Here is an 11,694-nt window from a genome sequence, read left to right on the forward strand (position 1 = left end):
ACTTTTTGTTCTTTTAATGTTAGACCTCAAAGGATGCCTTCAGTTTGATAATTAACCTATAGAAGCTGCAGTGAAATATGAAGTTTTTGGGGGAGGAGAAGACTTTGTTCTCTCTGTCATGTGTAAAGTCAATGGTATGTGTGCTGAGGAGTCTGGCCTTAATTCTATTTTATGAATTATATTTGGGATTGTTTCTTGGTTGGGTCATGGGTTCTGGTTTAATTCTGGAATGTCACTCAAAATAGAACTGTGGGGGGGATCATACTTTGGTTAGAGGCAGTGGTGATAGAAAACCTGTAGTCTCTTCATAAAATAGTAAATCCCAAATCTGTTTGGTGTTACTCATCCCAGTCATTTTTCCATTCATTGCCTGTAACTATGCAGCTGGAACAGGGAGTTTAGTTTGAACAAGACATAGAGGTGCTCCCCATTCCTTTGTTCTGAATCCCTGGGATTTGACGTACCTGGGTGCCTAGTTGAGGAGATTCGTAACTTGTTATACCTCCTCCGGGGAGGTCATCCCTACGGAAAGGTTCCTGCCTAAACAGTGACTCCTGCTGCCTCAGTGTCATTGTGTTTCCTCATTTCTGCCCTAGTGTTTCTCAGGTGTTGGTGTCCTGAGGCAAGGATGGGATTTCTTTTTGCTGTCATTTGGTTTGTGTTGCAGAGACCCAGCATAAGCAGCCCTAGTCATGGACTGGGCCCCCAAATGCTGCCACGATACACTGGAGAGGTGCTTATCCATTCATTTACAACAGTTTGTTAAATAGATGGAAACCCAGTGCAAATATTTTTTCTTTCTCAGTATTTTTGAAGGAACATGAGTAGAGGTAGATTCATAATCAAGCATCACATTTTATATTTTTACACCTTTGTTAACTGCCTCAGTTTAGTACAGACTTATGGAAATAATCTTCTTGCCTTTTCTCTTTTTTTCCCATTTTTTCCTTTAGAATTGCCAAAATGCTTTGGAATTCTTAAACGATTCAAAAACTGAAGTCTCTGAGGATACAAAATCATAAGAACACAAGAAGCAGCAAGGAGGATTCAGTGCCAATGCAGCAACAAAAAAGACAGCCAGAGTTAGTGGAAGGAAATCTTCCTGTTTTTGTTTTTCCTACAGAACTTATATTTTATGCAGATGACCAGTCAACACACAAGCAGGTGTTGACTCTATATAACCCCTATGAGTTTGCCTTAAAATTCAAAGGTGGGTTTCTTAGGTTAAGTTCTATTTAAGGGCTAGTTGGTGATCTCCAATTATAATTCATGTAACAAATCGTATCTGTGACAAAAACAAAGTCGTGTCTCTACATGTATCTGTTAATGAAGCTGGTGATGTATTAATTAATTATTTGTTACCACTCCTGTCCTTTTCCTTGCAGTTCTTTGTACTACTCCAAATAAATATGCGGTGGTGGATGCTACTGGTGCAGTGAAGCCTCAGTGCTGTGTTGATATGTAAGTAGAAGTTGGTTGGGTTTTTTCCTAATATACAACATTTTATTATCTTAATTTCTTTCTTTATTTAAGAGGTTGTAAACGACAGCATGCATGTTGTAAAATACAAGTTGGATAAAGATATGTTTTCATAATCTCATGTATACTTGTGGCTCTGATTTTTGCTATTCTTTCCCTCTAGAGCAGAGGTATTACGATACTGGAGATACGTCCTTCTTTGATTTTGTCTTTGAGTATAAAATGCCAGTAAATGCATCTTGTAAGGTAGTTTGTAAACCAGGAATGAGAGTAATATGAGACTCCTCAGAGCACCTTTTTGTTAGAAATAACAAGAAAAGCAAAACCCCCAGGGCTGGGATTTGTTTGTGAGAAATACTTGTTTGCAGATTGGCAAAATGGAAATGTATGCAGTTCTACTGAGCACATGTTCCTGGGCCATGTTAATAAAGGTAGTTTTGCCTACCTTTCACCCTGACCACCCCTCTGATTCTCAGATCTCTGTGTCTTCCCCTTGTCTCTCCTGTCAGGTGTCAACCCAGTAACTCAGAACAGAAGGAGGCTGCTTAAGTGACCACAGTAATGTACAGGGTCTGTAGGCTGCTGAAAGCTGAAGAAGAGTAGGTGTATAAGCTAAAATAAACCAACTCTCTTTATGTTCTATTTGCCACATTATTTCTGTGCTGATGTACAGATACAGCTGAAGAAAGTCTGAAGTACCTATAAGAGCAGACTGAACTTTTTGAATAGACATTTTTCAAACTGTAAAACACTACCTGGAATCTCTGGCTAACAAATGGCCATATACAGAAACCTTTCGTCTGATAAATAATAAGTGTGCTTGGGGAATGGCTCTTTATTCCTGTAGACTGCTTTCTTTAGGTGCAATTTGAAAAATTCCAAGGACTCACCAAATAGAAAGGAAGTTTAAAACATGGAACTAGAAAAAAAAACTAATTTAAAACATGGAACTAGTTTCTATGAAAGTTTCAGTGAGCAGGGGCAACAATGCTAAAAATGGAACGAAACAGCTCAGAATATACCAGTGTATCAGTGAGCTATTCCAGTCTTCAGCAGACATTTACACAAGCTTGATTCATTTGGTTAAACAAATGGGTTTTATTAAATAAAGGAAAATAAGACATACACATGTTCCAAGGGGATTTTTCTGTGCAGCAAAACCCCCCATCCCTTTCCAGTGGTTGCTGATTAAGGACACTGTTTACTGCTAGGATATGAGCAGTACTATGCAAGTGTGGCCAGTTGCCAGATAAACAGATATTCTACAGAGCTTCCAATTATGCAATGATCTCTAAAAAGAAACAGGAGAATGTATCTGTTTATCAGGGTCTGCAGAAAATATCTCCTTGCTTGGCAGCAGATACATGTTCTCCTAGCACAGTGTTATGTAAAGATTCTGTTTAGGTTGGTAGTTAGTACCATGGTACTAGGAGTAGGAACACCAGTTTAAAAGGAAGTGTTAAAGGAAGAAATTTGAGCTGATCTGCTGTGCTGATATGCTGAGAGCTGTATGAATTAAGGTTGTGGGGGGAAAAGGCTTTTTGTTTTAGTGAAGGCAGCTGCCCAGTCAACACTCTACTTGCTGAAAGCCTGTCATAGGCACACTCCTTTGCCTCTGAAGTGACATAAAACATCACTGCAGCCCTCTTGCTGAGGGGATGACTTGGTCTCTGTTTCTGTGTTGAATAGTCTATTCAAACTAGATACCAGTTGCAAGCACTGGCTACGTGCTAATGCTTATAGATATCTTGATGTGATATAGTTCCTTTAAATGAAGACTGAAAAACAAAAATCCATTTCTTGCAGCATTTTGATGTATATATTATCACAAAGGTCAGTTTCTTGAAGCAATTTTAAGACTACTATCCTGTGTTACTAAGGGTACAGTCATTTTTTTCCCCCCCTGAGATGGCAACCTTCTTATTTGTACGTATGTTTTTCAGATTAGCTGCTGTTATCTTAGAAACTCAAAGTAACCTTTCACGAAAAAACATTTGGAAAAATAGTTGAAATCCTTATTTACCGTAAGAGCTGATACACTTCAAAACCTAAGTGTTGTAGCTTTTCAATGCTAGATACGTATTCTCATGATGAATCATGAATGCAGAGTGGAGGCAATTGAGCACAGCACTGCTCAGAGATCTTGTTTTGTTGTTGATCAGTACTATTTTAAAGCTGTGCTTTCTATAGGTTCCAAATATGCTCTCAATGGTGGGTTTCTGATTTTGAAAATCCCTGTCTGACTCTTGTCCATAGAGTGAATGAATTTTGCTTCTGAGGAAGAATTTTAAAGCTTTAAGCCTGGTTTCCTCAAGAAGCTGGACTTTTTCTTGCCAAACACCTGTCCAACTCCTTTCCCTGTTCACTCTAGTCCCCTCATACCTTTTAAAATCACTGGCCAGCATCAAACAACTTTGATACAGGAGGAAGAGGCATCTTTCAGATAATTGTTGCTTCATCAGTTGGCAGCTTGGCCTCAGACTGAGGCAAAGATGGGCTTGAGAGGAGATGGGGGAGAGAGGAGGTAAGATCAAATCTTCAAGAACATTGAGCGATGGAAGAGGTAATGGAGGTCTGGATTATTCCAGTTTATCTGGAGGAGGAGGACAGAGGGCAAACTTTGTGATATAGGATATAATTCCACAACGGACATGCTTCTTAGTAGTTCATCTGTTTGAAAATGTTGTTTTTCTCTGCAGTGTGATTCGTCACAGAGATGTTCGGGCTTCTTACTATGGTGTCATAGATAAATTCCGTCTCCAAGTGTCTGAGCAGAGCCAGAGGAAAGCATTAGGGAAAAAGGAGATTATTGCTACTCTGCTTCCATCTGCAAAGGAACAGCAACAGCAAAAGGAAGAGGAGGAAAAACGAATAAAAGAACACCTGACTGAAAGTGTCTTTTTTGAGCAGACTTTATGTCAACCAGGTAGCTGAAATCTTTTACCCCTCCTGTGTTCTGAATCAGTTTTGAATAGCTCTAGTGACTAGAAAGACTAGACTTAAAATATTTTTAAAATATAAACAGAAATAAGTTTTAAAATAATTCTTTTTATGTACCTGTAAGACTGCTGTCTTTATCACTTGAAGATGACAGTACACAAGAACCCAAACTGTGGCTATGCTGTTTATGCTGTCTTGATCAATCAAGAAAGACCTTTTGCTGCCCTGTATTTGCATGTCATACGTTGGAGAGTGCATCCACTGTTCCTCTGGACCAGGAGTTCTCACACAGACAATGGGAATTTATCTGTGAAAGGATGGTAGTTGTTCTTTCCCTTGAGCTCTTTAAAAGCATATGCCCCTTCTGAGTTTGTTCCAAACCCTTAATCCCCCATTTCCTGATGAGCAGGAAATATTGCCAGAACATCTTCTAAAGTGCTCCTTGTTCTCCGCCCATTCCTTTGTCTGTCCCACAAGAACAGAAAAGCACAGTTGGTGGCTGAAAACTGCGTGTTTCATACGTGAGGAAGTGAATCAAGAGTCTTGAAAACCTGGGCCAGACAGTTAAATTGAAGGGGTAGGATAAAAAGTGTCAAGTTGTACCTGAAATGAATCTAAACTGATTCTTGATCGTCTACATTCTTGTTACTTTTACTGATTTATACTGAAATGTTCTTGTCACTGTTATATTTTGCAGGACAACAAAAATCAATTCCAGAAAACAGATGAAGCTCCTTGAGAGTGTTCATGTTGTTAAAATGAATCTGTTTCACTATTTATACTGAGTTTGTTGGCTGGTGAAACACTTCTTATTAAAAGAAACCTCATAACAGATATTAGTAGGATACACAGTTAAAGCAGACCTACAAAGGTCTCCGGGCTCACAGAACAAAATGTTCCTGTGATAGTTGTTCCAGGAAAGAGGTTTGAGCCATTCTGAACAATCTGATACTGGTCTTAATCCAAATGCTATTTCTCTGCTTAAAAACCTTGTTGACTACATTATATCGCTTACTTACAGAAAAGCAGTAAACAAAGAAACTGCAGTATTTGCGTGTAACCTACAACCTGGAAATAAGAGATTTTTGGAATTAAAATAGAGCACATATTGCTAGTCACTCAGGATAGGAGAAGTTGATAAAAACATTGGCTATTTTCCAATGGGCCTTAAGGATTTGGTTAGAGGTATTCAGCTAACATGTAAACAGCTCTTTTCAAAGATGACACAGTAGACCTTTGAGTAGGTTCCAGCTGTTAAAGTGCAGGGCAATAAAGACTATGAGGAAGTCTTTATTGTCTATGGGTTGCATTTCCTTATTCTGGTAATCCTGAACTGTCAGAGTGGCTCACTCTCAAAGTTTTTAGAGTAAGATTTAAATTTTACTAATTTGTGGCATCTAAACAGACTCTGGCTCAGGTGTAGCCCTTGAATCCTGTAAAGAATGAAGGGGAGCTCATCTGGCCCAAGAACCTGTGCTTCTGCTGCAGGCGGGTTTTACTCAGGAGGTGTGAGCAGTTACCTGCCTGTGCAGGTCTTTTGGGTGCTCTTAACTGATTGATTACTGATCACTGAAGGAACATATCAAGGAATGGAATCAGGATGCACAGGGAAACCTCAAGCATTGCTGAGACATCCAGATGTCCTGAGTGTGTATATATAGCAACTGGGCCTGGCAGGCTCTGTTCCTCCAGAAGGGAGGGGTTTGGGAAGTCATGTGAAAACAAGTTCCAGCATCAGAACAGGGAGCAGCCTCCTCCACCGCAGAATGCAGAAGGTTTAGAAGGGTGGGTTTAAGAGTTGTCTTCCACCCCCTGCAAACTCCAGAGCAAAAAGGAAGATCTGAGGATATTTCAGCTCCCATGTACTGCAGACATTCTTGCAGAATATTTAATGTTTATATTATTCAGATATTCCTTACAGGTGGTGCTGTCTTGCTTTTTCAGAAAACAGAACTGCCTCGTCGGGACCGAGTTTACTCACAGTCTTCCTTGGAGTAGTGTGTGTCGCAGCACTAATGCTACCTACATTGGGGGAAATGGAATCCCTGGTGCCTCTCTACCTCCACTTAAGTGTGAATCAGAAGTTAGTAGCTGCTTATGTTTTAGGTAAGCACTTTGGATTTTATAAACATTTTCCTGCAACATCTATGAGTTTGGAAAACTTTGCCTGTCTTTGCCAGTGGCCTCAGGAAACTGGATGGAGACAAAACACCACATTACATTTTGTTTTGCATCTTGGCTTAGATCTTAATTTGCAGCCGTGGTGATAGCAGGGTAAATTAGTTATTGTGTTTTAGACCAGATTTGAGTTGATACCTATTGCACACAGGCCCCTACATGCTAATTTCAGCTTTATTTGATGATGGGCCAACAACAGTCATCTGCCAACAAACCTGAATAGAATGTGCTGTTTCTTACTCTTGCATTGCAATAGTTACTGTATTGCAGAATGTAGAATGTGTTACTGTGTTTCTCCCTCCAGCCCCCATGAGCTGTTTTTTAAGGCTTCATTCTCAGTACCTGTTTAATAAGCACCTGATACATGTAGCAGTAAGTTGTTGTAAACCCTGAGACCACTACCATCCACAGTTCTTCCTGATTTGTAACTTGCTCCCGCATTAGCCAGCATAGATGAGTTGCACATTTCATTTGTTATGACTGTTTCTCTATAACTATTTCAGATTTGAAGAACAGTCACACTAAACTCAATTCTCCTGTCCCACTACCTGGCAGAAATGAGGATTTAAAGGAAAAGAGCTAGGCAGCTTCAAACTGATAGCTAGAGGTGAGGTAGTCATGGGGAAAAGTGCAAGTTCTTGTTGGTTCATGCATACTGCTGACTCACAAAGGTCCATCTGCTGAAGTGGCTTGAAATCTCACTTGTGGCTCTTTGCCCAAACTGATGCTGATGGATTCTCAGATCGGACCTTGCAGTAATTCTCACTTTGTTTTTATCTCTGCTTTTGAAATTGACTCCAAGTTCTGCTTGTGCCAGCTACAGTTTTAAGCCCTTTGACTTTATACATTTGCAGCAACTGAACCTGTTTCTTGATTGCCTATGAAGTTTTGACAGGTTTTGACTTCTTTGCTGGCAGCATTTTTAGTGTTCATGGACAGATTCTTTTGTGTGCAACTCTTGCTCATGTAGAAAGTCAGTTGCTCTTGAGAAGTTGAAACCACTTTCTTCCACAAGGAAGTACAACTGGATTGTGGAGCAAATCCAATTGGCAAGGGTTGTTATATCACACTGACAGGACTATATGATATTTGAGAAGTATTTGATTAACAGAAATGAGTTAAACCCTTTATTGTCTGGAAGTCCCTGTACAAGTGGTACAGGCTGTTCTCCAGAAGCCTCTGCTCTTCGTCTGTGATGATGGAATTGATCCAAGCTAAGGATCCAGCAGCTGTGGGAGCACTGGTTGTCTGAACCAATACAGACCTAAATAAATAGCTGAGCTGTAGTTCCTTGTTAAGGGATAAATTGCTGATCTAATGGAAGGCAATGTTGCAGCTCTGTTCTGTCATGCTTCTGCCTTCACCATCTTCATAAAGTAGCCAAGTTCCATCAGTATGGAGTGGCAGGAGATAAAATAGTCTCAGAAATGTCTTTATCCATGGTGAGATCTGTAGGCTTTAGCCAAGCTCTCTGAACTGAAAGGCTGTTACAGTGACATCATCTGAGCCTGCAAGAAAGTGAGATAGCCCAAGAACTGATAAATTGTTATTTTGATGTTACATAAGGCTGGAATTCAGGGACCCCTTATGTTCTTCCCTTACCTTGTGCAATATAACCCATGGCTAAGAACTGCAGATTTGGGGTTTTTTTCCTGTATCAGCACATAATTAAAATTAACTTTGCAGTGTGTCATGAGTAAGTTTATTAGCCCCTATTTCCTGTTTTCATCTGGTTTTAATTGTTTTTAACCTCTATCAGAGCAGTTCTTTTTTTCTTCCCTCTTTAAAGGTCACAACAAAGAGTCTGTTGAAAGCTCCCTCTGTAGACTGACAAGGAAGCTTAACATCTTTGTGTAAAACTGGTCTTTGATGAGTTACTATGCACAGAGCTGAAAAAAGCCTTGGAGCCTTCAACTAATCTGCCTTACTGATGATTCAGCATTCGAATGACACTGCCCATAACTGGCCCCCAAGAAAAATGGGGTTTAGGTGCTAGTGTTACACTTACCCAAGTCAAAAGTTCAGTGTTAAGATTTTCCAGTAAAGAGATCAGTAATTGTTTGGAGTATTTATATCTTCATTGACATTCAGTTATTACATGCACCACACTTCAGCGTTGATTTTTTGACTACATCAAAATTTGGAGCCATACTTCTAATATTTAAGTGTATATATAGATGCTTTCTGCATGTATTTATGCACTTTTACTATATTTTCTGGCCTGTGGCAGAGTAAACTCTTTATTTTAAATGTTTTATTTTGCATGAAATCAAAGTGCTTAGTTCTTAATTCTTGTCTTTCAGGTCTCATCACCATGGTTATTTTGAGAACATGAGCAATGAGTTCATAGGATGTCTAACACCTTACTGTATATTCACATAATGAATGTGGACTGCCTTTTACTCCCATTTGGCTCATTAAGATGCTAGCAAAACTGTTCAGTGATTTAAGATACCTTCAGAAGTGTAATATATTTTAACTGTGTATAATAAATGAAAGACTCAAAGCACTTTGCGGTGCTTCTGTAACAGACAGCTATGAAATGTTCAGTGATACCTGTGAAAATAATTTGAAAAAACTTTTATATCTATGCCTACTGTAAAAAATCCTTATTAAAACAACATTTGTTATTTTTAGTCTATGTTCACATCAGTGCGTGATCACTATAAAAGCAAACTGTCTTCTGTAAAAACGCTCATTTGGTTTGTGGTTGTACCTGCCAAGGCTGGCACATAACACTTCTGTATATACATACCAGAGAGGTGAGAGTCGTGACTGATCATTGAAGAAAATGAAAAATTCCATCAGTGAAACTATGAAATAAACCATGAATTTTAGGTGAAGAAGTAATTCTCAAATTTCTTACTTCATCATTACCAATATACCAAGTGCTCATTTTCTTACTTGGGGAAATAATTTTTTGCAACGGCCATTTTGTACCACAATTGTAGACAATAAATCAAATTCTGTAATCAGACCCCTTCATTTCTTAGGGATGCATGGAAATGGCATTAACACAAGCTCATACAAATACAAAATTCACCTTTTTTTCTATTTTAGAGACCAAACTAAGTGTAATAGCAAAGGCATTTCTCTACATCCCTCCCCCCACAGCTACCACAGGGACTTCTTTTCTATCAGAAACTTCTGCTTAAATGCCAGTTTCATATTTGAGGTGAGCATTAATCTTGTTTCATCCAACAAGCATTTCCCTTCATTTAACATTTCATTGTCAAGATGTTAATTCTAAAAGGGGCAGCTATTATGGTGTTGGGTTCATACAGACAAATCTTTGTAAGAAGTCTATAGAGTATGCTCTGATATGAATAAAAAAGTTTGGAAATCAGACCTTCTTTCCCCCTGCATGTTACGGGTCACTTTTCTGCTTAATCATGGAAATACAAAGAAACTGTGCAAAAAACAGTTTCTTAAAAAAAAAAAAAAGAGAGAAAGAGAAGTTGAAAAAAGTTGTTAACCACTACAATTTTTCTTATATAATGCTACTTCAGTTTGATTCTTGGAAGAACAAGGATTGTGTCATCTATCAGCATCAGATGATAAAGTCAAACATTAACAGTCATTAAGAAAAAAAACAAAAAAGGTTCCCAGCTGGTTTAGAAGGCCGTGTGCCAGAGCATGCTGCAGGCACAGCACTTCCCTCCAACACTGAGCTTGTGGCTGGGGGAGCGTTTTCCTGCCCCCGTGGCGGGGTCGGCTTTTCCCTGCCACTGCAGGACTCTGTTCCTGTAGCTTTACAGTTCTGTGAAGTACCTACACTGAATTCTGATTTTCACGAGGTGGTTTAACCTGCTGCTGCATGGGGAAAGGTGAGGGAATGGAACAGAAGTTGGGGAGATAAAAGCACCATGTCGTACCTTATCTTAGCACCCAACAGCCTGGCTAAACATTTTGGTGTGCCCAAGCTGATTAAAAAAGCCCAACACGAACCCTTTTTTCCCCCTATATCCTGGTGTTCCAGTCATGGACCAGGATCATGTTTTCCTGGACAGTTGCAGAAGTACAGAAGTGACAATCTCACCTGTAGGAATTCAGAGTCACTGTAACCAGGTCTGACACTTGGAACTGCCTCAGTCCTGCAGGACAGCACATGTGTGGAGAAGGCAGATCCCAGGACACAGATGCCAGCAGTCATTTTCAAGGAATCTGAAGAGAAATGATTGGTTTAAAAAAACACCTTGACCAAAGAAATCAGGAACAAAAATTTACCGTCAACCAAAAAGACTAAAAACAGTGGACCACTTCTTTGTCAAGGCAAGCGAGGAGCAATACACAGAAAAAGATTAAATGCACAGAATAACTCAGCAGATGCAGATAAAACTGGTACTTGGGTGAAATAAGGATGACAAGTGTGAATTCTGACTGCTTTCTCCTTCAGGGAGATTGCAGCACACTGCAGAATCACAGGTTTATCCCAGTTGGGAAAACAAGACCTGAGGACAGTTTCAGTTCAGCAGTGAGGGAGAATGTATCAAATTATGTTACAGCATAGTCATAGCAGGGCATCAGTAAAATTTTACCAGGTGGATACACAAGATTTGTGAGGTATTTCCTGATTTTATATATATTTATGTGCATGCACATACCTCTAGTACTTACATACTAGAGTTGCAGGAAACACTGGATGCCTTTGGAAATAAGACCCGAGACAGTGAATATACCTCTTAGAAACACCAGGAAAAACAGTTAAGTGTGTACGTCATTTCCCGTTCCTGACTCCTAACACAAACAAACAGTCATTTCCTTGCAATGGGCAAATATTTTCAGCAGACAGTTGGGAGGGCTTTGAGATCATCCAGTAGAAACAATCCTGGTGTTTACCCAGCACTTGCTATGGCACCGATAGCTCAGACGAGCTGTGCTGGCAGCAGGAAGTGGGAATGCTGCCGAGATCACTTTGGGGAGCGTCACTCCCTGTCGCTGTAGGCTTGGTACATGATCTTCTCTAGGTGTTTGCACTTGTCTGGATCAGAAAATCCTGAGATGATCGTGTTTCTCTAGAGGAGTGAATCACAGTGTGCTTGAAACTTCAGTAGACCCAGGGCACCGTTCCAGAGCTCCAGGGACAGACAGGGCTCT

General features: G+C 39.8%; 1 protein-coding gene across 1 annotated transcript; it reads left to right on the forward strand.

Annotated features, from left to right (window-relative positions):
• The first annotated feature begins 20 nt into the window (after positions 1-20).
• On the forward strand, positions 21-9,943 carry MOSPD1 (motile sperm domain containing 1). Its single transcript, XM_008641865.2, has 6 exons — positions 21-134; positions 954-1,210; positions 1,386-1,461; positions 4,179-4,405; positions 6,364-6,525; positions 8,901-9,943. The coding sequence occupies exons 2-6, from the start codon at positions 1,057-1,059 to the stop codon at positions 8,930-8,932; spliced, it is 651 nt and encodes a 216-aa protein (XP_008640087.1). The 5' UTR covers positions 21-134; positions 954-1,056; the 3' UTR covers positions 8,933-9,943.
• Positions 9,944-11,694: the final 1,751 nt, after the last annotated feature.

The sequence above is a fragment of the Corvus brachyrhynchos genome, unplaced genomic scaffold (genome assembly GCF_000691975.1).
Source record: "Corvus brachyrhynchos isolate BGI_N302 unplaced genomic scaffold, ASM69197v1 scaffold220, whole genome shotgun sequence".
NCBI classification, from domain to species: Eukaryota; Metazoa; Chordata; class Aves; order Passeriformes; family Corvidae; genus Corvus; species Corvus brachyrhynchos.

What these genes read in the sequence shown, in the direction of transcription:
- MOSPD1 (XM_008641865.2), top strand. Translation starts at nt 1,057, where the DNA reads ATGCAGCAACAAAAAAGACAGCCAGAGTTAGTGGAAGGAAATCTTCCT. An exon ending in GTTTGCCTTAAAATTCAAAG is followed by an intron (nt 1,211 to 1,385) that starts GTGGGTTTCTTA and finishes TTTTCCTTGCAG; the next exon opens with TTCTTTGTACTACTCCAAAT. An exon ending in GCAGACTTTATGTCAACCAG is followed by an intron (nt 4,406 to 6,363) that starts GTAGCTGAAATC and finishes TTGCTTTTTCAG; the next exon opens with AAAACAGAACTGCCTCGTCG.